Here is a 27,351-nt window from a genome sequence, read left to right on the forward strand (position 1 = left end):
ACAGATGTCACTATCACATGATGCCATCATGAAGCGTGTGTGTGTGTGTGTGTGTGTGTGTGTGTCCCATAGGCTATTCAGTTTGGTACAGTGGTATAGTATTTCAAAGTCTATTTTACATGCTGTCATCATAATGTTCAAACATAACTGAGGATTTAGGACATTGATATAAAATATTCACATTGAGACATCCAGCCACACTTTATTGTTGCCTTTTTAATGTAGGCCTTCAATGTAGGATCAAATACTTGAGAACTATTTTGTCGTGGGTGTAGCCGCCTACATATAGGCCCATATTCCTTCCCTAGAATAAAATGCTGGTCACGTGACGTGCATTTGGATTGCAGGAAAAAGCCTGTCAGCCTCGTTTTCGTAAAATAGGACAACACCTAGTAAAAACGGCGACGGGAGAGAGGAGTGGGGATTGGCGAAACCGCTCCACCCACAGAATGGGCGAATTGTAACATTGTAGCACTGGAGTGTCACTATTTTCACAACAAACAAAACGCGGCAGCAATTCTACAACAAATATTTTACAAGAATCAGTAGCTATGTCGGCAACACTGTCGCGCGGCTCGCTCCAACCTGGCCAGCAAAAACTGGCCGAGAAATTTACAATTTTGAACGACAGGGGCATCGGAATGCTCACTCGCATCTATAATATCAAGAAGGTAAGGTACCAGTGTAATTCTTCGGTTCATAATACATTGTACTGCATTCAAGAGATTGAAAGATCAAACCCCCCAAAATCATATGTGGTGTATGGCAGAAACCTTTATTTTGAAACCCAAAGCGTGACAGCTACGGCTGCAGAATGCCAGTTAAGGCCCTCTTGAAAATGTGTTGCAGATAAGCTAACGTTATTTGGCTAGCCAAGCCAACTCATCAATAGGACAAATAAATCACTGTTTTCTGAGATTGGTCTATTTCAATCTTCGTGTAAAAAGAATAATAACTCATAGGCTACTGAAAGCTAGGGTTCACTGGCTTGAAATAAAATAGTATCTCACTGAAATAGCCTATAATGTAACTACATGCCTAGCTTTGCAGTAATTGTTGTGCTTGATGGCTAGCTAGCTAGTTACATAGTTTCTCCTGCATACTTGCATAAAGCACCACAATATTAGTCAAATAAATTGACAAAGGAATGCTTTTCTAGGTTCTTTAGCCAATGCTAAGATTGAAGTCAGAGATCAATATAATGGGAACACATTTATAATCAGTCAGATTAGCAGTTACCATCTGACAGACACATATTGGCACATCATGACTGAAGCATACTACTTACTAACCAATGGCACGGCAGTATCTACAGTTGGTATACATGTATGTTATATGGTTGTTATGCAGTTGTTATAAATGTCTGATGCGCCGTAGCACATAATGTATAGGTCCTGGTTTGAAAAACATTCAGTAAACACACATTTTCCTGGGATAGAAGGGAGAAGTATTTTAAAGAAGCCAGAGTTTTAGAGATACTTATGATTTGTTTGTTACACTTACTCATAGTGATAGTGGGGACGTTGTGATATACCGATTCCATACAAGGGCCACTTTCCTGGACACAAATTAAGATTAGTGCTTTTTAGTCCAAGACTCTTAATCTGTGTCTTGGAAATTGGCCCATGGTGTTTAATTTACTAATTGTAAATCCATACAGAGAAAACCACTCTTAGTAGCGTTATTACTAGTGTATTAGTATTCACTCATCAACGTTTATTGGTTGCATACACAGTTTAGCAGATGTTATAGTGGGTGCAGCAAAATGCTTGTGTTACTAGCTCCAAATGATGCAGTATAATGTCAAACAAGTACACAAATATTTAAAGAGTAAACAAGTTACAATATGCAATCAAGAACGTCAGGATGAATCCAATTAACAACTCAAATAGCACTGTAACAGTAATAAAAATGCAATCTATATGTATGTACACCGGAATAATTTTCACAGGATATACTAGGAATGATATGTACAGCAGTAGATATATTACAGTGAGCAACGTCAAGAATCCAGTATATAAATAAATATGCAGTGTGTATAAACAGTGTAACTAAATACAAAGTACAGTTGTATAAATATTAGAATGCATTATGTCGGGAATACAGTATTTAAATACTCAGTGTGAAACAGGAAGTGTCCATGGGACAGCAGCGTTTTGTTTGTGTGTGTGTGTGTGTGTGTGTGTGTGTGTGTGTGTGTCACCTGATAGACGGCTAGTGATGTCTGTTCAACAGTCTGATAGCCTGGTAATGGAAGCTGTTTCTTAGTCTCTCTGTCTTGGCTCTGATGCACCTGTACTGATTCCATCTGCTAGACGGTAGCCAGGTAAACAGTCCGTGGCTTGGGTGACTGATATATTACTTATTCATAGTGTGGACTGGCGAGGTGTGTCATGAATGTCAGATTCCATACTAGACGTTAGGTTTGGGCGATATACCATTTATAACGTATACCGAGGTATTTCGAAATAACAAAGGTATGATTTTCAATACCATTAAAACAGCAGCAGCTGCGGGGGTGCGTTCTACGCCACTGCTTATAAATATAAGTATAACTATATGAAATCTATATCCAGTTCAGGGCTCCGGCTATGTATTTGGTTTGCTAACTTGGTAGCTAAGTGGCCAGATGTAATGATCAAGCTTCTTGGTTACAGCAGAAACATTCAATCCCATCCTGGATCAAGATCCCTGCTAAAAAATGTTGTGTGTCCCTTGTGTGCACTTCCAGTAATACCGTATACCTCATTATGGTACAGAGACGTATGAAAATCTGGGTACCAACCAACCCTACTAGACGTTTCAGTCAGTGTAACAGAGAAGAGCATTCTTAGAGTGTAGCTGTCCATTTTAATGACTTTGATACAGTGACAGTCAGTCCTTTAATGATGAGAGAGAGTACTGTGTCTGTGTACCGAAAGGCACCCTATTCCTTATATAGTACACTACTTTTGACCAGGGTAGTGTACTATATAGGGAATAGGGTGCCATTTGGGACAAAGACTGGGTATCAGAGATTCTTTGCCGACTTGGCAGCAGATAGAAGATAGCTGGAGGCTGTCCAGTGTGTAGCTGAATGGAGGCTAGTGGAGAATCATGCTTCTCTGCCTTGACTGTCTGTCTGCTAGTACCCTCCAGCCAACCAACCCTTGTGCTGAGGGTCTACCTGGCCTAGTAGGCCTATCCCTTTATAGGCACCACACAATCATCTTCTGTGTCTCACTCCCTCAACTCTCAATTCAAGTTAGATGTGATAGAAACATTAGCATAAAAACATTATGCAGATACAGAATTCAGACGAAAAAACGTACCCCAGGACACAAGATGACTATCATGATGACCACAAGATACAGGATTGCCACAACACGCAAGAGCTTAGTTGTGTGACGATTTGTCACTCTCTGTTGCAGTCAATTTGTGTGTAATATTCAGCCTATTACTCATATATTTCCATTTATATACCTCAGTTTTTATGTTCAGCATGACACAATAGGCTACATGCCAAAGGTTTTATACCCATGGTACATTTCTTGTTTTATCAAAAAACATACTGTACTTATTGAAACTGTGGCGGCAGGTTGATGCTTGTGCATTGAACTAACAGATCGGTTGCTTGGCAACTGGTAGGCATTGATACTAGCTGACAGAAGCATTTAGGAAGAATCTCAGATGTCTTTTTCTGTTTCATCTGTGATTGTAGGCTACTGTGATTGTAGGCTGGTGCAAAGGCCTACCTCAGTAAATCAAACAACTGTACACTTCTGCAGTAGGCCTACGGCACACGTTTACTGCCCATTCCTACTGCACATGCCTTCTAAGCATTTCACTGTTAGTCCACACCTGTTGTTTATGAAGCATGTGGCAAATACAATTTAATGTAATACTACTACCACAGGTGTATCCCATTACTGTAGTCTACTGCACAAGTCTACTAGGACTACCTCAGTAAATCAACCTGCTTAGACAAACTGCTTTATCAAACAGAATTAAACAGACAATTCATCCAAAATAGAGATCTATTGTATTTTGTTCATATCCACTCAGCAAGTAACGTGAATCTGAAGATTCAGTGGCTAACAATATGGGATTATTGTCACGACTTCCGCCAAAAGTTGGTCCTTCTCCTTGTTCGGGCGGCGTCACCGACCTTCTAGCCATCGCCGATCCACTTTTCATTTTCCATTGGTTTTGTCTTGTCTTCCATCACACCTGGTTCCAATTCCATCAATTACATGTTGTGTATTTAACCCTCTGTTCCCCTCCATGTCCTTGTCCGTAATTGTTTGTTGTAGTGCTTGTGCACGGTATGCTGGTATTTACCGGGTTTTGTTTGACCCGTTTATTATATTGTTCTGTTGACGGTGGTTTATGGTTATTAAACACAACCATTATAAATCAGTTTCCGCTCTCCTGTGCCTGACTTCTCTGCCGCCAGTAGCATCGCATTACAATGATGTACCAAGAAGAGCCTATAGTTTAGCATTAACATTGTTGACAGCAAAACAATGAGACCCCTGCTATGACAGCTGGCTGCAAGTTGGACACTACTGTCTGGGCCAGCAGTATTGCTTTTTATATTGATGTAACTTACACAACCACCTGATTCCCGTGATAATATTTCTGATAATATTTCTGTCACGATAATGTTTATGTAGTGTATCAGTGTCACAGAGTGCAATATTTGTTTTAAAAGTGAGTAACCGGTATAATGCTTTACGGTGTAGTTATAGTACATTGTAAGACTTGTTATAAACATGTATGACCCCCTTATAATGCAATGTAGCATTTAAAAAAAAAAAAATGTTGGTTTCCAGAATGATCAAAAATAACCTTGTTTGTGGAGAGGAGAGCTTCTTATGACGTCATATAATTGAAGGGGAAATCTAAACCGGAAGCAGCCCAGAGCCCCTCCTCAGAACCCTCCTAGTCTTTACAGAGACAACAGGAAGCTCACTCTTATCTAGGTTGTTCTTATGCAGGACTTGTCAGTAGAGAGGAGATATATATCAGGGAAGATGGTACTGTACTGAAGGCCTACTGTATCTAGCATCTTTAGAACTCAGCCTGAGAAGAATTAAACTATGCACCCAACACCAATATAGTGGAAGCTTAACTGGCAGTATGGACCCCACTGTATGGTAGGTACATTATTAGAACAGAATAGCAATACACAGTTTAATCCCGACGGGAAATACTGTACTTACAGCGACACAGTCACAAAAACAGCAATCAATGTAGTACAAACAGATAGCAGTACAGCAGAAAAAACATAAATCATCCATCCATATGTCAATAATCAGTTCAACAGTTCATTAGTCCACTGATGTAGTGGGTGATAAAGGAATTCAGTTAACTCCTTTGTATTGTGTGTTTCAGTCTGAGTCCTGATAGACGAGTCCTGTCATAGACAAGAGACTGACTGAGAGTGCAGGGAGGGAGGGTCTCTACTATGCGGTCAGAGGGAGGGTCTCTTATGAGGAAACAGCCTTGACCTCAGTCTGTTACTCACTCTCCAATGACCCTGTTAGCATTGGGAAAGCACTGGTGAAGCACTGTTACAACTGGACAATCACAGTTAGCACTGTATTAGCACTGGGAAAGAAATGTTTGCCCTGGGGATGTCAGTACACTGTCAGTCCTGGAAAAATGACCTGGTACAGTGAGGGGAAAAAAGTATTTGATCCCCTGCTGATTTTGTACATTTGCCCACTGACAAAGAAATGATCAGTCTATAATTTTAATGGCATGTCAAAAAATGTTATACATTTATTTGCATTTTAACCTCTATGGGCTAGGTGGGACGCTTGTGTCCCACCTACTCAACAGCCAGTGTAATCCCGTGGCGCGATATTCAAATACCTAAAAAATGCAAAAACTTCAATTTTTCAAACATATGACTATTTTACACCATTTTAAAGACAAGACTCTCGTTAATCTAACCACACTGTCCGATTTCAAAAAGGCTTTACAACGAAAGCAAAACATTAGATTATGTCAGCAGAGTACCCAGCCAGAAATAATCAGACACCCATTTTTCAAGCTAGCATATAATGTCACATAAACCCAAACCACAGCTAAATGCAGCACTAACCTTTCATGATCTTCATCAGATGACAACCCTAGGACATTATGTTATACAATACATGCATGTTTTGTTCAATCAAGTTCATATTTATATCAAAAAACTGCTTTTTACATTAGCATGTGACTAGCATGTGACTAGCATTCCCACCGAACACTGCCGGTGAATTTACTAAATTACTCACGATAAACGTTCACAAAAAACATAACAATTATTTTAAGAATTATAGATACAGAACTCCTCTATGCACTCGCTATGTCCGATTTTAAAATAGCTTTTCGGTGAAAGCACATTTTGCAATATTCTCAGTAGATAGCCCGGCATCACAGGGCTAGCTATTTAGACACCCAGCAAGTTTAGCACTCACCAAAGTCAGATTTACTATAAGAAAAATGTTTTTACCTTTGCTGTTCTTCGTCAGAATGCACTCCCAGGACTTCTACTTCAATAACAAATGTTGGTTTGGTCCCAAATAATCCATTGTTATATCCAAATAGCGGCGTTTTGTTCGTGCGTTCAAGACACTATCCGAAAGGGTAAATAAGGGTGACGAGCATGGCGCAAAAAAATTCTAAATATTCCATTACCGTACTTCGAAGCATGTCAACCGCTGTTTAAAATCAATTTTTATGCCATTTTTCTCGTAAAAAAGCGATAATATTCCGACCGGGAAAGCGTGTATACGTACAAAGAGAGAGTACTCTGATCGGCCACTATCCAAACGCGATAATGTGTTTCAGCCTGGGGCTGCCTCGATATCATTCAGCTTTTTCCGGGCTCTGAGAGCCTATGGGAGCCGTAGGAAGTGTCACGTTACAGCAAAGATCCTCAGTCTTCAATAAAAAGAGCCAAGATGACCAACAACTTGTCAGACAGGCCACTTCCTGTTCAGAATCTTCTCAGGTTTTTGCCTGCCATATGAGTTCTGTTATACTCACAGACACCATTCAAACAGTTTTAGAAACGTTAGGGTGTTTTCTATACAAAGCCAATAATTATATGCATATTCTAGTTACTGGGCAGGAGTAGTAACCAGATTAAATCGGGTTGTGTCAATACTGCCCCCTAGCCCTAACAGGTTAATGAAGGAAATAAGTATTTGACCCCTCTGCAAAACATGACTTAGTACTTGGTGGCAAAACCGTTCTTGGCAATCACAGAGGTCAGACGTTTCTTGTAGTTGGCCACCAGGTTTGCACACATCTCAGGAGGGATTTTGTCCCACTCCACTCTGCAGATCTTCTCCAAGTCATTAAGGTTTCGAGGCTGACGTTTGGCAACTCGAACCTTCAGCTCCCTCCACAGACTTTCTATGGGATTAATGTGCTTCTTCTTGAGCCACTCCTTTGTTGCCTTGGCCGTGTGTTTTGGGTCATTGTCATGCTGGAATGCCCATCCACGACCCATTTTCAATGCCCTGGCTGAGGGAAGGAGGTTCTCACCCAAGATTTGACGGTACATGGCCACGTCCATCGTCCCTTTGATGCGGTGAAGTTGTCCTGTCCCTTTAGCAGAAAAACATCCCCAAAGCATAATGTTTCCACCTCCATGTTTGACGGTGGGGATGGTGTTCTTGGGGTCATAGGCAGCATTCCTCCTCCTCCAAACACGGCGAGTTGAGTTGATGCCACAGAGCTCCATTTTGGTCTCATCTGACCACAACACTTTCACCCAGTTGTCCTCTGAACTTGAGTAGGGGGACCTTGCGGGCGCTGCAGGATTTCAGTCCTTCACGGCGTAGCGTGTTACCAATTGTTTTCTTGGTGACTATGGTTCCAGCTGCCTTGAGATCATTTACAAGATCCTCCCGTGTAGTTCTGGGCTGATTCCTCACCGTTCTCATGATCATTGCAACTCCACGAGGTGAGATCTTGCATGGAGCCCCAGGCCGAGGGAGATTGACAGTTCTTTTGTGTTTCTTCCATTTGCGAATAATCACACCAAATGTTGTCACATTCTCACCAAGCTGCTTGGCGATGGTCTTGTAGCCCATTCCAGCCTTGTGTAGGTCTACAATCTTGTCCCTGACATCCTTGGAGAGCTCTTTGGTCTTGGCCATGGTGAAGAGTTTGGAATCTGATTGATTGATTGCTTCTGTGGACAGGTGTCTTTTATACAGGTAACAAACTGAGATTAGGAGCACTCCCTTTAAGAGTGTGCTCCTAATCTCAGCTCGTTACCTGTATAAAAGACATCTGGGAGCCAGAAATCTTTCTGATTGAGAGGGGGTCAAATACTTATTTCCCTCATTAAAATCCAAATAATTTTATAACATTTTTCACATGCGTTTTTTTCTGGATTTTTTTATTGTTAATCTGTCTCTCACTGTTCAAATAAACCTACCATTAAAATTATAGACAGATCATTTCTTTGTCAGTGGGCAAAATCAGCAGGGGATCAAATACTTTTTTCCCTCACTGTACTGACAACCTGGATGATGAATTGCTGAAGTTGGTAGTGGAATACCTTGTGACTCCTGTTTGCCACATGTTCAATTTAAGCCTAGAAGGCGGTGTGTCAGGGGGGTAAAGGTAATTCTGCTACCCAAGAATAGCATAGCACCCTTTAATGGTTCAAACAGCCAACCAATCAGCCTGTTTCAAGTGCTTAGCAAACTTTTTGAAAAAATGGTGTTTGATCAAATGCAACGTTATTTTACAGAAAATTAACAACAGACTTTCAGCATGCTTATAGGGAAGGGCACTCAACATGCTCGGCATTGACACAAATGACTGATGCTTGGCTGAAAGAAATTGGTAGTAAGAAGATTTGGAGCTGTTCTGTTAGACTTCAGTGCAGCTTTAGATGTCATTCATCATAGCCTATTGCTGAAAAAAACGTAGATTTGCATCCTCTGCCTTATTATGGATTGAGAGTTACCTATCTAATAGAACACAGAGGGTTTTCGTTAATGGAAACTTCTCATGCACATTCAGTTGAGTGTGGTGTAGCGCTGGGCAGCCGGGTAGGGCCATTTTTGGTTTCCGTTTTTTCAACAAAAAAAAAGTAATCTTTATTTAACTAGGCAAGTCAGTTAAGAAAGAATTCTTATTTTCAAAGATGACCTAGGAACAGTGGGTTAACTGCCTTGTTCAGGGGCAGAATGACAGATTTTCACCTTGTCAGCTCGGGGATTCGAGCTTGCAACCTTACGGTTACTTGTCCAACGCTCTAACCACTAGGCTACCTGACCTTCCAATGACCTTGAATAACGCCTGTGTGTCTACATATGCTGACAGCTCAACAGTATACACGTCGGCTGCAGCAGTAAAATAAATAACTACACCCTTAGCATAGATCTCCAGTCAGTCTTAGAGTGGGTAACTAGATTTTTTTTATCTATTATTGAATAATGTGGCGATTAAGCAAGTTGACGAGACTAAACTGCTGGGTGTTACCCTAGATAGCAAGCTATCATGGTCAAAACATATAGACTCAATGGTTACTAAAATGGGAAGAGGTCTGTCGATTGTCATGAATTGACTTTAACATTAATCTGAAGACTGTTATTTATCTAACTGTGTTTAATTGTTACCCGATTTTCAATTAATCATGTAACAATTAACTCATTAGGATCTGGGGCACCACGAGAGCAGTTCTTTAAACAGTTACCATTTCCCGAATTAAACTCTAAAAGGTCTTTACCTACTACATCTATAAACAGTCAACTTATTAATCATAACTCAGTATCATATGACTGGAGACTTAATACGCTGAAAACAGGTCCCTAACAGAATGACAACAACATGGATGCTTATTAAAGGAGAGATGGAGAGGAGGTCTGATTGAAGTTATTCATTGCAAACCTGACCTGACCTATTTGGATTCTTGTGGACAGTCATGACACCATGATAGGGCATTGCTCTGCCTTCTTGACATCTCAGTTGACCAGACGGGTCCTACAGGCCCTACCTTTGTCACACCTGGACTACTGCCCAGCTGTGTGGTTATGTGCGGCAAAGAGAGACATAGGTCAATTGTAGTTGGTCCAGAACAAAGCAGGACGTATCACACTTACATGTACACGGAGGACAAGTGTCAGTAACATGCATGTCAGTCTCTACTGGCTCAAAGTTGAGGAGAGATTGACTGCATCACTTTTGGTCTTTGTGCGAGGTATTGATATGTTGAATTTACCAAATTGTCTGTTCAAGCAGTTGGCACACAGTTTGAACACATCAGTACAACACAATACATGCAACCAGAGGTCTCTTCACAGGTCTCTTCACAGTCAAGGTCCCCAGGTCCAGAACATAGGCTGGGAACCACATATTTCTGTGTCAAATCGCCAATTGGCAGCCCATCCCTTATGGGATTAATTGACACATAAACAAACATTACAATAATTCACTATGGTAATTCAATTATAATTCTTCTTCCGGTGTTCTCTGCATTATGCATCACATAAAGAGTGAAAAAATGAATATCGCCATGACTACATGGAACTCTCTGCCACCCCAGGTAACTCAAGCTAGCAATAAAACCAGATTTAAAAAACAGATAAAAGAACACCTTACTGCACAAAGGGGACTGTGAAGAGACACAGCCATTTTATATATATATATTGTAATGTGCACTGTATTATGTATTAGACCTAGATATTGTGTGATGTTTTAAATGTATGTATTTATGTCCTTGACTAACAGTGTACTATGTATTATATCATGTTTTATGTGGACTCCAGGAAGAGTAGCTGCTCCTTTTGCAGCGGCTAATGGGGATCCTAATAAATACCAAATACCAAAGTGCTGCTCATTCAATTAAATTAAATTAAATTAGACCAACTTACCTTAACTAGGGTCTCAGACCATGGTTGTGTTGGATGAAGTAGAGAAATATATTTTCTGTTTACTCCTTTTGATTTTGCACATTTTTAAGAGAAATACAGTATTTACAACAGAGTGAATTTTGTCATTTTACTTTTTATATTTTTTGTATATTGCAATGTATCTGGGAAATTAACAGTACAGTGAGTCAAATGATCAAATCTGTTGCCTTATACTTTACGGGTTGTGTGCATGAAATGTATTAGCCCATATTATTTTTAAGTTCATTGGTAGATGGTTCATTGGATTGTAGGTTCCTTGGGATTACTTGCATGTTTCTGTTCCTACTTGTACTAATCAAAGACTACCTTACAGTGAGCTCCAAAAGTATTGCGACATTGACACATTTTTTGTTGTTTTTGTGTGTCTGTAACTTTCTCACTAATCATTATTCACGATTCATTCAGGACTATCTGTAATCATGGTAGCATCCACATTAATGTAGAAGTGTTTAGAAACATATTCTGTTCTTATTTACAATAAAAGTGACTCCTAAATGACACAATACATTATTTACCATTCATTTCTATTGGGCATAAAATAATCTGAAACATAACCAAAACAAGCAGCAAATACATCCAACAAGGTTGTAGCGCCACAAGCTTGATGTAATCATCGCGTGCTAGGATTATGGGACTAAATACTAAACTTTTGACTACTTTAATACACATACAGTGCATTCGAAAAGGATTCAGACCCCTTCCCTTTTTCCACATTTTGTTACGTTACAGCCTTATTCTGAAATGAATAAAATTAAATAAATCACATCAATCTAGACACAATACTCCATAATGACAAAGTGAAAATAGGTTTTTAGAAATGTTAGCACATTTATAAAAAATAAACAGAAATATCTTATTTACATAAGTATTCAGACCCTCAAAATTGAGCTCAAGTGCATCCTGTTTCCATTGATCATACTTAAAATGTTTCTACAACTTGATTGGAGTCCACCTGTGGTTAATTAAATTGATTGGACATGATTTGGAAAGGCACACACCTGTCTATATAAGGTCGCACAGTTGACAGTGCATGTCAGAGCAAAAACCATGCCATGAGGTCAAAGGAATTGTCCGTAGATCTCCGAGACAGGATTGTGTCGAGACACAGATCTGGGGAAGGGTAACAAAAAAATTAAGCAGCATTGAAGGTCCCCAAGAACACAGTGGCCTCCATCATTCTTAAATGGAAGAATTTTGGAACCACCAAGATTCTCCTAGAGCTAGCTGCCCGGCCAAACTGGGCAATCGGCGGAGAAGTGCCTTGGTCAGGGAGGTGACCAAGAACCCGATGGTCACTCTGACAGAGCTCCAGAGTTCCTCTGTGGAGATGGGAGAATATTCCAGAAGGACAATCATCTCTGCAGCACTCCACCAATCAGGACATTATGGTAGGGTTGTCAGACAGAAGCCACTCCTCAGTAAAAGGCATGACAGCCCACTTGAAGTTTGCCAAGAGACACCTAAAGGACTCTTTCTCTGATATCGCTGCCAAAGGTGCTTCAACAAAGTACTGAGTAAAGGGTCTGGATACTTATGTGTCCAGACATTTTTGCTTTGTCATTATGGGGTATTGTGTGTAGATTGATGAGGGAAAAAATTATTAAATCCATTTTAGAATAAGGCTGTAACGTAATAAAATGTGGAAAAAGTCGAGGGGTCTGAATACTTTCCGAATCCATTGTATTAGTGAATTTGTCCCAATACTTTTGGTCCCCTAAAATGAGGGGCCTATGTAGAAAAAGTGCTGTAATTTCTAAGCGCTTCACCCGATATGGATTTATACTGAACAAAAATATAAACGCAACATGCAACATTTTCAACAATTTGACTGAGTTATAGTTCATATAACGAAATCAGTCAATTGAAATAAATTCATTAGGCCCTAATTTACAGATTTCACATGACTGGGCAGGGAGGGCATAAGCACACCCACTTGGGAGCCAGGCCCACCCACTGGGGAGCCAGGCCCAGTCAATTAGAATGAGTTTTTCCCCACAATAGGGCTTTATTACAGACAGAAATGCTCCTCAGTTTCATCAGCTGTCCGGGTGGCTGGTCTCTGACAATCCCGCAGGTGAAGAAGCTAGATTTTGAGGTTCTGGGCTGGTGTGGTTACACGTGGTCTGCGGTTATGAGGCCGGTTGGACGCACTGCCAAATTCTCTAAAACAATGTTGGAGGCGGCATATGGTAGAGAGATTAACATTATATTATCTGGCAACAGCTCTGGTGGACATTCCTGCAGTCAGCATGCCAATTGCACACTCCCTCAAAACTTGAGACATCTGTGGCATTATAGAGTGGCCTTTTTTCTCCCCAGTACAAGGCGTACCTGTGTAATGATCATGCTGTTTAATCAGCTTCTTGATATGCCACACCTGTCAGGTGGATGGAGGAGGAGAAATGCTCACTAATAGGGACGTTAACAAATTTGTACACAACATTTGAGAGAAATAAGCTTTCTGTGCATATGGAACATTTCTGGGATCTTTTTATTCCAGCTCATGAAACACTTTACATGTTGCGTTTGTATTTTTGTTCAGTATAAATACCCTAAAATTAAAGCTGACTGTCTGCAATTTAACCTCCGAGCCAAATCAAAATGAAATTGTCACTGTCGCAATATTTTTGGAGCTCACTGTATATCCTTTCTTAAACTTAAAGCCTTGATACTCTACAGTCTACAGTGTTACTACTCTAGGAGTGTCTCCACCATAGGCTGAGCTAGTTGTTGAACAATGCTTTTACAAGCAGCACATTCATTATTGTGCACAGTGTATAAAACCAAACTATTCCTCAACAAACTATCCTGGAAGTAAAACCTAAAGCCTTTTTCATGTAGATGCATGGTTCTATGTTTTAAACCTGACTCTACCTGTGTTTACCTGACTTTACCTGTGTTTACCTGACTTTACCTGTGTTTACCTGTGTGGTTTTCTCTCTTTCTATCACAATGCTTCCCTCAGCAAGGACAAGTTTGGAAGGTTTGCTCAGCTCTTCCCTAAATCTCTCCCTCTCCCTCTACCCTTCCTTGCTTTCCTACCAGTATCATGTCCCAGAATTACTTGTATGCTTTTCAGTACTAACAACGTTCACAATTCAACAAACAGGCCCATCCCAAATTGCAATTGAATCTCTGATTATTTCACTTGGTCAAAATAGATATCATATTTGCTAGTGTGAATTTTTTCCTGTTTATTTCTTACATGATATCTAACAGTTGCAGACTATTTAGCTTGTTATGGAAAGCGGTGAGCAGCTATAGCCTAACAATTAGATCAGAATACATTATTTTGGTTTGTGAGCATCATATTTAACAGTTTCACAGTTCCAGGACATTTGCACCACAAAAACAAAAATAATGTATCTTTAGGGATTGAAGATCAGGCAATGGGAAGACGTAGGGCCTAGTTGAATTCAGACACTTCATTTTGCAATTCAACACAGCTCTGCTCTCCTCTGCAAAATGAAAGTGTTCCCTGCATGGATCCATGGCATCATATCACTAATCTTAAATCCAGTCTTGATCTTATGGGGATTTGAACATTTATAACTGTTCTCATACTTCTATCAAGCTCATATTATTTCTTTACATGTCTGTCGGCTGTACTGTGTTCATTTGAGTGTATTGCGAACCTCAACTCTTACGTGTTATAGACTGAATACTAAAACATTGCTATTCCTGTTTTGTCAGGCTGACGTGCATGCCCAGTGTCATATACCATACACCACCCTACCTCAAACATACATCTGCAAACTTTTTGTTGCTTCTAACATCTAAAATGTAACACACAGTTCAACTATCTTCTCTCCCAGTAGGAGTATGCCTATGCACTGCTTTCTCACTAACTGCTCTCCAACCTCCCATACACCACTCTGTCAGTGGAAATGTATTCTCTCTCTCTTAATGTCTCTGTATCTCTGTGTCTCGCTCGCTCTCTTGCTTGCTCTCTCTCACACAGTCTCTCTCAATGTATTTTCAAGTCGTGATTGAAATACCACTTTCTTAATTTGCCTTATCATCCTATCACTTCTTATCTGCCAATGTTTTGTTGTTGATATGTTGTTAGTATTATTGTTGATGCATCTTTAGCATTTGTCTGTGTTTTTGGCCCTCTTCATTATAGGCTTGTGGTGACCCCAAAGCCAAACCATCCTATCTAATAGACAAGAACCTGGAGTCCGCTGTCAAGTTCATTGTCAGAAAATTCCCAGCAGTTGAAACACGCAACAACAATGTAAGTCTGTCTTTTGCATATATATTACATATATATATTACATTCTATTTAAGCTCATTTTAAGCCTTGGTATCTATACTATATGCAGTCCTTTCTCTATTGAACTACTAGGTCTGTGCAATAAATGTTGTGTTTTGTCATACTTTAATTAAAGCATTTTTTTTGTTGATCAAATAGGAATTGTAAATTAAATTCTATCTGAGATTCATCGCCCTATCTTTTCATTATTGGTGTACCACCCACATGTACATTTCCATAAATGTTATGTTATGTATGCTAATTCTCTTTATAGCTAAACTTTTTCAGTACAACTAATATATTCTCACCATGTTTGTCTTTTCAAGTCATTTTTCTCCCCAATGCGCAACTATCACCGTTGGCTGGCTTTGTATTTTGTTAGAAATGTTAAATTGCTTCTTTGGTGTAGCTGTGATGTGTTTTGCTATGTTGTTGTACTTTTTGCTGCAGTGTTTTATGTTTTACTTGGTCTGTGTTTTTCTTTTGCATGCTAAACTTCTTGGCTTTTTTCTGGAATATTCTTTTGGTAAGTTGAAGCTCCTCATAGTTCCTTTTTTTTCTACGGAGTGGCTGCAGCTCTGACTTTTCTGGACTTTATTTCTCAACAGCTAAATGTCCCGAAGCTTCTGCGCATGTGCAGGATCCTCTCCTTCTCTGCTCTACTCCTAGAGAACAGGCTAGTCTGGCGAATGGTGCTTGTTTAATATAGTTAGATCAAAGTTTAATCAATGTCTGCAAGAACACAATGATAGTATTCTACATAACAAAACCGACTATAATAGTATAACATTACTGTAAGACAAAAACACCACGGTAATTTCTTATGAGATTTTAGGATGATTGAGCAAATGGTTGCATTTTTCTCTCATGTGGCCAAAACTCAACAGGGTGCGCAACTAAGCAAAATATGTGTTTTGATTGAAACTAAACACAGGTAGGCAATGCTACAGTGTGTTAACACCATCTGCTATAAAAGTTGCTCACTGCATTTGGAAAGTATTCAGACCCTTTAACTTTTTCCACATTTTGTTACGTTACAGCCTTATTCTAAAATTGATTAAATAGTTTTTTCCCTCCTCAATCTACACATGGGGATGAGGAGTGTTGCTGCACAGCTATTTTCAGGTCTCTCCAGAGATGTTCGATCAAGTTCAAGTCTCGGCTCTGGCTGGGCCACTCAAGGATATTCAGAGACTTGTCCCGAAGTCACTCCTGCGTTGTCTTGGTTGTGTGGTTAGGGTCGTTGTCTTGTTGGAAGGTGAACATCCACCCCAGTCTGAGGTCCTGAGCGCTCTGGTGCAGGTTTTCATCAAGGATCTCTCTGGTCTTTGCTCCGTTTATCTTTCCCTCGATCCTGACTAGTCTCCCAGTCCCTGCCGCTGAAAAACATCCCCAAGGCATGATGCTGCCACCACCATGCTTCACCATAGGGATTGTGCCTGGTTTCCTCCAGACTTGACAGTTGACATTCAGGCCAAAAAAATCTATCTTGGTTTCATCAGACCAGAGAATCTTGTTTCTCATGGTCTGAGAGTCCTTTAGGTGCCTTTTGGCAAACTCCAAGGCTGCATTCCAAACACATAAAAGACACACCCAATCCCCTCAGTCCTCAAATTAAGTGGACACTTCTGATGATGTATCTGGGACGTCTGACGAGTATACAAATTCGTCGCTCGTTCATCCCGCGATGATTGTGTATTCAGACACCGGTAGCTTGTGGGTGCTTTATATGCGCTACAGTCAATTATGATTGCATGTCTACTTATATTAACTATATAATTACTAATATACGCCTACTGTATGATAGCTATCAAATTAATTAGCTAACTAACGTTAGCCTGCCTAGCTGGAGCATCTGAAGAAGGAAAATGTTTTATTGCTACAATTTCCAAAAGATAACCAAATAAAAACATCATTACGTTTATGAGACGTGTTTGTGCCATCATGTGCATTAGTGGCACAATTTCTAACCTTTTTACATTCGTTTTTACTTACACTTGTATGTTGACTTATCCATATTGACGTTGAAGTTTAACATTTCGGCTGACTTTTCTTTGCGTATATACAATCATCGCAAATTGAATTATGGGGCGTTTCATGCCCTGAAGTGAACATAATTGTACATTCGCAAACTAGATCAAAAACGAAGGCTGAGGGGCTTACGTTGCAAACTTCCCTTGTTTGGCTAATCGTTTGGACCGACGTCCAAGATAGTGACGGGGAGTCCCTCAAGGGCATAAGGCGAGGCTAAGTGGACGAGGGTGTGTCTTTTTATTAGTTTGAAATGCTGCCAAAGTGGGCTGTCATGTGCCTTTTACTGAGGAGTGGCTTCCGTCTACAGAGATGGTTGTCCTTCCACAGAAGAACTCTGGAGCTCTGTCAGAGTGACCATCCGGTTCTTGGTCACCTCCCTGACCAAGGCCCTTCTCCCCGATGGCTCAGTTTGGCTGGGCGGCCAGCTCTAGGAGAGTTTTGTTGGTTCCAAACTTCTTCCATTTAAGAATGATGGAGGCCACTGTGTGGAAATATTTTGGTACCCTTCCCCAGATCTGTGCCTCGACACAAGCCTGTCTCGGTGCTCTACGGACAATTCCTTCGACCTTGTGGCTTAGTTTTTGCATTGACATGCTCTGTCAACTGTGGGACCTTACAGTCGTGGCCAAAGGTTTTGAGAATAACACAAATATTAATTTCCACTAAGTTTTCTGCTTCAGTGTCTTTAGATATTTTTGTCAGATGTTACTATGGAATACTGAAGTATAATTACAAGCATTTCGTAAATGTCAAAGGCTTTTATTGACAATTACATGAAGTTGATGCAAAGAGTCAATATTTGCAGTGTTGACCCTTCTTTTTCAAGACCTCTGTACTCCGCCCTGGCATGCTGTCAATTAACTTCTGGGCCACATCCTGACTGATGGCAGCCCATTCTTGCATAATCAATGCTTGGAGTTTGTCAGAATTTTGGGGGTTTTGTTTGTCCACCCACCTCTTGAGGATTGACCACAAGTTCTCGATGGGATTAAGGTCTGGGGAGTTTCCTGGCCATGGACCCAAAATATCGATGTTTTGTTCCCCGAGCCAATTAGTTATCACTTTTGCCTTATGGCAAGGTGCTCCATCATGCTGGAAAAGGCATTGTTCATCACCAAACTGTTCCTTGATGGTTGGGAGAAGTTGTTCTCGGAGTATGTGTTGGTACCATTCTTTATTCATGGCTGTGTTCTTAGGCAAAATTGTGAGTGAGCCCACTCCCTTGGCTGAGAAGCAACCCCACACATGAATGGTCTCAGGATGCTTTACTGTTGGCATGACACAGGACTGATGGTAGCGCTCACCTTGTCTTCCCCGGACAAGCTTTTTTCCGGATGCCCCAAACAATCGGAAAGGGGATTCATCAGAGAAAATGACTTTACCCCAGTCCTCAGCAGTCCAATCCCTGTACCTTTTGCAGAATATCAGTCTGTCCCTGATGTTTTGGCTTCTTTGCTGCCCTTCTTGACACCCATCCATCCTCCAAAAGTCTTCGCCTCACTGTGCGTGTAGATGCACTGACACCTGCCTGCTGCCATTCCTGAGCAAGCGCTGTACTGGTGGTGCCCCGATCCCACAGCTGAATCAACTTAAGGAGACGGTCCTGGCGCTTGCTGGACTTTCTTGGGTGCCCTGAAGCCTTCTTCACAACAATTGAACCGCTCTCCTTGAAGTTCTTGATGATCTGATAAATGGTTGATTTAGGTGCAATCTTACTGGCAGCAATATCCTTGCCTGTAGCCCTTTTTGTGCAAAGCAATGATGACGGCACGTGTTTCCTTGCAGGTAACCGTGGTTGACAGAGGAAGAACAATGATTCCAAGCACCACCCTCCTTTTGAAGCTTCCAGTCTGTTATTCAAACTCAATCAGCATGACAGAGTGATCTCCAGCCTTGTCCTCGTCAACACTCACACCTGTGTTAACGAGAGATTCACTGACATAATGTCAGCTGATACTTTTGTGGCAGGGCTGAAATGCAGTGGAAATGTTTTGGGGGGATTCAGTTCAATTGCATGGCAAAAAGGGACTTTGCAATTCATCTGGTCACTCTTCATAACATTCTGGAGTATATGAAAATTGCCATCATACAAACTGAGGCAGCAGACTTTGTGAAAATCAATATTTGTGTCATTCTCAAAATTTTGGCCAGGACTGTATATAGTCAGGTGTGTGCCTTTCCAAATCATGTCCAATCAATTGAATTTACCACAGGTGGACTCCAATCAAGTTGTAGAAACATCTCAAGGATGGAAACAGGATACACCTGAGCTCAATTTCGAGTCACATAGCAAAGTGTCTGAATACTTATGTAAATAAGGTATTTCTGTTTTTTATTTGTAATAAATTTGCAAACATTTCTTAACCTGTTTTCGCTTTGTCATTATGGGGTATTGTGTGTAGGTTGATGAGGGAGAAAAGTAATTTAATACTTTTTCGAATGAAGCTGTAACTTAACAAATTGTGAAATAAAGTCAAGGTGTATGAATACTTTCCGAATGCACTGTAATTCAACACAACACTGTTCTGCTTCTAAACAACGCTATACCTCAAGAAGATCTAAATGCATAACTCCATGAAACTGAGATCAAATGATTGGTATTCAGCTGCTGTGTGGATGTTTCACCGGTAAAACTTGAATGAATTATCATTCATAATTGACAGTAGAAATGTGAAAGGAGGTTGTCTGCGAGTAGAGCAGAGACTGGGTGTAAAGTAGAGAATCCCGCACATGCGCAGAAGCTTAGGACCTTTAGCTGTCGGGAAGAAGGGTCCAGTAAAGTCAGATCCGCAGCCTCTGTCTTTTTTTCTATGTTTTGCATGTTCTCTTATTTTCTATGTAGTAGATTCTTGTTTAAGTAATATTGCTAATGATTCATGTTTTTATCATCTTTCACACCTCAAGATCATTCAAGTTTTTATATACTGCTAGATAACAGTTAACTGTTAGGTAACATTTTGTTAGGCTTTTGTTTGAAAAATAGAATAAGTAACATTTATGTTGTAGGGAAAGAGACCAGGGCTAACAAATGGCACCCTATTCTCAATGTAGTGCAGTACTTGTAACCAGAGCCCTATTGGCCATGGTCGAAAGAAGCGCTCTACATAGGGAATAGGAATAGGGTGCCAATTGGGATGCACACCAAAGATAACAATCCAGCCAACATTACTTTACATTTGGTTTGTGAGAGGCTATCATTGGCTAAATAAAAGCCCCATTGTGACAGAGCTAAAATGCAGAGATGTTATCGAAAGCAACATGAGTATTTTGGAATAATAAAGTTGTTTTTGCTTAGAGCTCTACGTTTTTGAGTTGTCAAAATGTCACCCTGACCCGTTGTGTGATATCCTTGGTAGTATTTCTCAACATCTAGGGATGTTACCAGATTGAGACCACTTACACTATCCAGAGAAAACATGCACTACCAAGCACAGATGGCAATGGGAACAAATTCATGATGAAGTATAACATGTTACCACCCTACTACCAGATTCCATCAGCCTATTTTACTGTGCTCATCATTCATTATCCATACCATGAAGTTTTGTGTGTCCTGTAAAGTTTAGCTTGAATATAAAACAAAATGTTTCAGTTTACAACCATGTTTTTTCTTTACTTCTACAGCAACAGCTTGCACAACTACAAAAAGAGAAGTCTGAAATCCTTAAGAATTTAGCGTTGTACTACTTCACATTCGTAGATGTGATGGAATTTAAGGTATGTGCAACTAAGCATCATTCAATGTAGTGAAAAAAAGAGAATCTTATATCTTCACATTAAAAACCAAAGTCTATCAGAATTCCAGTCTTTCCAATAAATGTTATACCCCTTGATCTTCAAGAATAGGACCTGGAAATATGGAAGTATAGATTAGCCAAATTGTTTTACCTGAGCATAACCAGAAAAGTAAGGACTTATTAGCCAGCCCTACTCTGTTGTTTATGATTTGTTGTCATGGAGGACTGATTGGGCTCATTGATTCGAGTTGAAAAATAAATTCTGTGCCCATGGTATGGCATGCTTTGAGCACTACTGAAAGTGCTATTTACATGTGAAAAATGTATGCCATATGCTGCATTTGCTAAAGGCCTATTGTTGACCTTTTTGTTGGTGACACTTTGATATCTTGATAATATCCAGCCGTTTAAAGGGCAAATCCACAGAGGAAACTATAACAAAACGGTCGCCCCGCCTCTGTTTTGGTGAAAAGCTGAGGGATGGGCCTGGAGAAATAAACCACTCTCAGATTAATAGACATACCTATGGATGCAAGGACTGACCATCCATGATATCAACATTGTTTTAACCATGTTATGAGACTATATAGTGTTTGTTTACATTTTGGGTTCTCATGTAGTGTGACAGTTGAACTAAGCTCATGAGGCATTTATAAGTCATATTCTTCAAGAATCAATGGCTATATAGATATATATTTATACGTCCAAAAATGGATGTAGCAACTACAGATTGCCCCTTTTAAGTCTATCAAAAGTGTGTGAGTTTGAGCATGTGTCCATTAGACCTATGGATGTTTTTGTTTGTTAGCGGCATGAATTAGATTGAGCAATAAAAGCCCCACTTTTATTCCATAGGCTGGGATCCGCACTATGCAGCTGTTGCATGGATGCATTTTTCACTGGCTGTCCACTGGTTTCAAAAACAATGATTGATGGGCAGCTTGAACTTGTTGAATTCAACCATTATTATTAAAATTAGATTTGTGAACAGCCATCCACAACAACCACAATTCGTAAGGCGCAAAAAGCTAAATGAGAGAGCAGCAGTGTGATTCACATCAATGCGCTATGTAGATATCAGTAATAAGTGATATCCGTATCGCCATAGACTACACCACTGCTGTCATCCTTACCTCCAAGCGTTTATTCAAGTTGGATAATCTTTGGATGGCGACAGCAGTCGCACCATTGGAAGACGTGTTGGACTGTAGCCTACAAAAGCCCATTCGTGCTCTTTTCCCGCGATCCAACTACCCATTTGGTGTGTCATCATAGTGGTCTCTGACTTATGGTCAGACTCACTCAGGTGGAACAAACTTGCCTTTTTTCAATGCTGATTTGAGTGTCATTGAGTAAACATCTTTTCTGAATTTAAAAGTAATCCTCGGAAGTAATCATCTAGTTTTTCAAAAGTATCTGTAGTCTGATTACAATATTTTAGCTGGTAACGTTACAGATTACATTACTCCTCAACCCTGACTGTACATGTATAATGATAATCCATCACAAATAATAGTAACTTATCATCAAGTTAATATACTGTGAAATGTACATCCGTCTAATATCTTTCTCTCCTTCCAGGACCATGTCTGTGAGCTACTGAACACTATCGATGCTTGCCAAGTCTTCTTTGATATTGTAAGTTACAAGGCACATTGATCTGTACATAGCATGTCATTACAGGATGCTTTCTCAAATGCTTTCTCAAAGATTATATTTCATACACTGCCTTCAGAAAGTAGAATTAGTCCTTTTGGAAGTTTTTCTTGGTAAGCCATTCTCATTTTTTGGTGTTGTTGAGCACCCCTCCGTTCCTTTGTTTGCTTAAGCGGAGGCCCACCTGAACTCTTGCCTTCAGAAAGTATTCATACCCCTTGACCTATTCCACATTTTCTTGTGTCACAGCCTGGATTCAAAATTGAGTATAATTCTCACCAATCTACACACAATGCCCCATAATGACAAAGGGAAAACATGTTTTTAGAAAGTTTAGCAAATGTATTCAAAATGAAATACAGAAATATCTCATTTAAGTATTCACACCCCTAAGTCAATACTTTGTAGAAGCACCTTTGGCCGTGATTACATCTTTGTCTTTCTGTATAAGTCTCTAAGAGCTTTCCACACTTGGATTGTGCAACATTTGCCCATTATTCTTTTCAAAATTCTTCAAGCTCTGTCAAATTGATTGCTGATCATTGCTAGACAACTATTTTCAGGTCTTGATATAGATTTTCAAGTAGATTTAAGTCAAAACTGTAACTCGTCCACTCAGGAACATTCACTGTTTTCTTGATAAGCAACTCCAGTGTAGATTTGGCCTTGTGTTTTAGGTTATTGTCCTGCTGAAAGGTGAATTAATCTCCCAGTGTCTGATGGAAAGCAGACTGAACCAGGTTTTTCTCTAGGATTTTGCCTGTGCTTAGCTCCATTCCGTTACTTTTTTATCCTGAAAAACTCCCCAGTCCTTAACGATTACAAGCATACCCATAACATCATGCAGCCTCCACAATGCTTGAAAATATGTAGAGGGGAATTCAGTAATGTGTTATTTTGGATTTGCCCCAAACATAACAGTTTGTGTTCTGGACAAAAAGTGAACTGCTTTGCTACATTTTTTCAGTAATACGTTAGTGCCTTGTTGCAAACAGGATGCATGTTTTGGATATCTGTATTCTGTACATTCATCTTTTTTTTCACTCTGTCAATTAGCTTAGTATTGTGGAGTAACTATAATGTTGTTGATCCATTCTCAGTTTTTTTCCTATCACAGCCATTAAACTCTGTAACTGTTTTAAAGCCACCATTGGCCTCGTGGTGAAATCCCTGAGCGGTTTCCTTCCTCTCTGGCAACTGAGTTAGGAAGGATGCCTGTATCTTTATAGTGACTGGGTGTATTGATACACCATCCAAAGTGTAATTAATACCTTCACCATGCTCTAAGGGATATTCAATATCTGCTTTTTTTATTCTTACCCATCAACCAATAGGAGCCCTTCTTTGCGAGACATTGGAAAACCTACCTGGTCTTTCTGGTTGAATCTGTGTTTGAAATTCACTGCTTGACTGAGGGACTTTACAGATAATTGAATGTCTAGGGTACAGAGATGAGGTAGTCATGTTAAGCACTGTAATTGCACACAGACTCCATGCAACTTATTATGTTACTTTTTTTAAGCACATTTTTACTCCTGAACTTTAGGCTTGCCATAACAAAGAGGCTGAATACTTATTGACTCAAACATTTCTAAAAACATAATTCCACTTTGACATTATGGGCTATTGTGTGTAGGCCAGTGACAAAAATATCTACATTTAATCAATTTTAAATTCAGGTGTAACACAACAAAATGTGGAAAAAGTCAAGGGGTGTGAATACTTTTTGAAGGCAATGTAGATTAAATGTTTTTAGGTTCAGATTTTAATAGTTTGGATGTAGATTCTAGTTTTGTTCCCATATCTCTTTTTACAGACTGTAAACTTTGACCTGACCAAGAACTACCTTGACTTAGTAGTGACCTACACTAACCTAATGATGCTATTGTCTCGGATTGAAGAGAGGAAAGCTATCATTGGCCTCTACAACTACGCCCATGAAATGACACATGGATCAAGGTATGTAGGGTGGTGGCTCTTCCTGTCTATGTCCTTTCTCTGGCTCATCTCTGAAATGTTCAATCTCCATTTGCACCATCCCTGTAAAATAATATTAAGATCATACTTTAACACAATGTTAACGTACTGTTATACCAATTGACAGTGGCCTTATATTAAAATCACACAGTAATATATGAAAAATGCATTCTTAAAACATTGTATGGTAGTTACAGACCTAGCTTAGATACACCTGAGAACTACTAATGTCAACAACATCTTTATTTGTATTTATTTTTTTATCTAGTGATCGAGAGTACCCGAGGCTGGGACAGATGATTGTTGACTACGAGAACCCGCTGAAAAAGATGATGGAGGAGTTTGTTCCCCATGGGAAGGTGAATTTAAAGTGTCACCTGTTACTCAACATGTTATGTTCCTTTCCTGAGCACTGACAATGTAAATACATATTTTGGTTACAATTTATAATATAGCTTTCGGTTACACTTTACAATAACTTTGATGCTTAAGCAATGATTATGTATGCATATATTGCTTATACAGTTTTATAAATGTATAAATAGTTGATAAATGCTTGTTCATGAAAGTTATTATTAACTGTCATAAACCAATCTCTCTCTCTCTCTCTCTCTCTCTCTCTCTCTCTCTCTCCTCCCTCCCCTGTAGTCGTTGTCAGACGCACTGCTCTCCCTCCAGATGGTGTACCCCAGGAGAAACCTGTCTGCTGACCAGTGGAGGAACGCACAGCTACTCAGTCTCATCAGTGCCCCCAGCACCATGCTCAACCCAGCCCAGTCAGACACAGTGAGAACCCAATATATAACGTATTGCACTTAGTTTTGATCCAAAGGGACGTGTACAGTACAGTGGGTGTGTACAGTAATGTGATCCCTGCAGGAGTTGAACCCATGACTATGGTGTTGCTAGTACCATACTTGAGTCACACAGGACCATCAATATAAATCTCTCAAATCACACCATTTTCTGCTCACAGGCATGTGCATTTACCTATGATTCTGATTTGTTCTAGATGCCCTGTGAATACTTGTCCCTGGACGCCATGGAGAAGTGGATAGTTTGTAAGTGTTTGTTTTTATTTAACCTTTATTTAACTAGGCAAGTCAGTTAAGAACAAATTCTTATTTACAATGACGGTCAAACCCGGACGAAGCTGGGCCAATTGTGCGCCGCCCTATGGGACTCCTAATCACGGCCGGATGTGATGCAGCCTGAATGTGTGCATAGAGTGGAGTCTGATCTAATTGATTTAATAGGTTTATACCATTGGAGGGAAGGGGGAGCGTGATCGTTTTTTAATTGTAATTCATTGTTCAGGTACAGGCTCATTATTAAAAACATGCATGAAATGTGATGTCATACAACACTTAAAAAATGATAAATCAGTCGAAATATTCTCATTCCCCACAAATACTGTTCAAAATCGTATTTCTGTGCCTCTAACTTTCTGTCTGTCTCTAACTTTTCATTGTCAGTTGGCTTCATCTTATGTCACGGGGTCCTGAACAGTGATCAGGCAGCTCTGAGCCTGTGGAAGCTGGCTCTTCAGAGCAGCACCTGCCTCTGTCTCTTCAGAGACGAAGTGTTCCACATCCATAAGTCTGCTGAAGACCTGTTCATCAACATCCGCGGGTGAGGGACACTAACTTTCTGGGCTGGTTTCCTGAAGCCAGATTAAGCCTAATCCTGGACTGAAAAGCATGCTCAATGGGTACAGTTTGAGCATATTCCCAGATATCTGTTAAGTGTGTGTGTAAGTAAGTATGTTAACTATTCTCCCTTTTCATTTCTTAGCTACAACAAGCGTGTGAATGACATCAAAGAGTGCAAAGAACAAGCTCTGTCACATGCGTAAGTGCCTCATAAATGCATCTTATTGCACCAAGAGGATTGAAATGGTATCTGTCACAGTATCCTCTCATTATGAAATTGTTGCCGATTGTTTTTGTTTTGTTACAGAGGTTTGATGCACAGAGAAAGACGCAAGTTCCTGAGATCTGCCCTGAAGGAGCTGGCCACAGTCCTATCTGACCAGCCAGGGTTACTGGGGCCTAAGGTACTGCACTAGTGCTCTATTTTGGTATTTTGACACTTTTATTTAGACAGTATGGAAATCAGATGGGGGTACGGCAGGTGGGAAGATTTGGGTACGGCTGAACCCCAGTCTCAAGTGGGAAGATTTGTATGTGTGACTCCTGCTAGGAGTGTTGCCACTTAATGACGGCTCTTCACCTACCCTGCTGCACGACTGCTCTCTAGTTGTGTTAACATGATAATGTTACATCAGACTAATGTAGCGGATATGAGTCGGGCATGGTTGCTCATAGCCCCGCCTGCGAACTTCAAATCCAGTGTCTGCCCTCGGAGTAAGAAGGAATTTCCTTTTGGTCTAACGGTCTAAGACGTTGGTTGCTCCAGTGGGAGACCTGAGTTTATATCCTGTGTGTTACACTAACAACACTGCACTACTGCTCTCTAGTTGTGTTAACATGATAATGTTACATTAGACCAGGGGTCTCCAACAGGTCCACCTATTGAGTAGCGCGCCAAACAACTCTGAAAATAGATAACATTTTCACGTGTTCCACCGCAAACTGTCGTAAACACACCTCACAAGTATCAGACACCACATCTCCCAGGTACTATCTAATCAATGCAAAATGAACATTATCCAAGTAAGAGTTGCAGGGAAGAGGAGAAGAGAAGAATGTGACTATTTGAAAGCTAGAAGAAAAATTGTAGCTCATGACATACACCACACTTGTCTACTTGTCTTAACAAT

The 27,351-nt window shown here is 40.1% G+C and overlaps 1 protein-coding gene across 7 annotated transcripts in view; it reads left to right on the forward strand.

Moving 5' to 3' along the window:
• Positions 1 to 362: 362 nt before the first annotated feature.
• The window catches only part of LOC106586470 (nck-associated protein 1), a 63,383-nt gene continuing 36,394 nt past the window's right edge, over positions 363 to 27,351 (forward strand). For 2 of the 7 annotated variants that reach the window (XM_014173819.2, XM_014173818.2), the window contains exons 1-12: positions 363 to 671; positions 13,876 to 13,893; positions 15,037 to 15,147; positions 20,824 to 20,916; positions 22,518 to 22,574; positions 24,409 to 24,551; positions 24,838 to 24,928; positions 25,218 to 25,355; positions 25,582 to 25,630; positions 26,045 to 26,201; positions 26,364 to 26,420; positions 26,529 to 26,625. In XM_014173819.2, the coding sequence (XP_014029294.1) occupies positions 552 to 671; positions 13,876 to 13,893; positions 15,037 to 15,147; positions 20,824 to 20,916; positions 22,518 to 22,574; positions 24,409 to 24,551; positions 24,838 to 24,928; positions 25,218 to 25,355; positions 25,582 to 25,630; positions 26,045 to 26,201; positions 26,364 to 26,420; positions 26,529 to 26,625 (1,131 nt within the window). In that variant the 5' untranslated portion in view covers positions 363 to 551. The remainder of the gene's footprint in view (positions 672 to 13,875; positions 13,894 to 15,036; positions 15,148 to 20,823; positions 20,917 to 22,517; positions 22,575 to 24,408; positions 24,552 to 24,837; positions 24,929 to 25,217; positions 25,356 to 25,581; positions 25,631 to 26,044; positions 26,202 to 26,363; positions 26,421 to 26,528; positions 26,626 to 27,351) is intronic. The other 5 variants (XM_014173820.2, XM_045707899.1, XM_014173821.2 and 2 more) reach the window with 3 other exon arrangements.

The sequence above is a fragment of the Salmo salar genome, chromosome ssa25, assembly GCF_905237065.1.
Source record: "Salmo salar chromosome ssa25, Ssal_v3.1, whole genome shotgun sequence".
Classification (NCBI taxonomy): domain Eukaryota; kingdom Metazoa; phylum Chordata; class Actinopteri; order Salmoniformes; family Salmonidae; genus Salmo; species Salmo salar.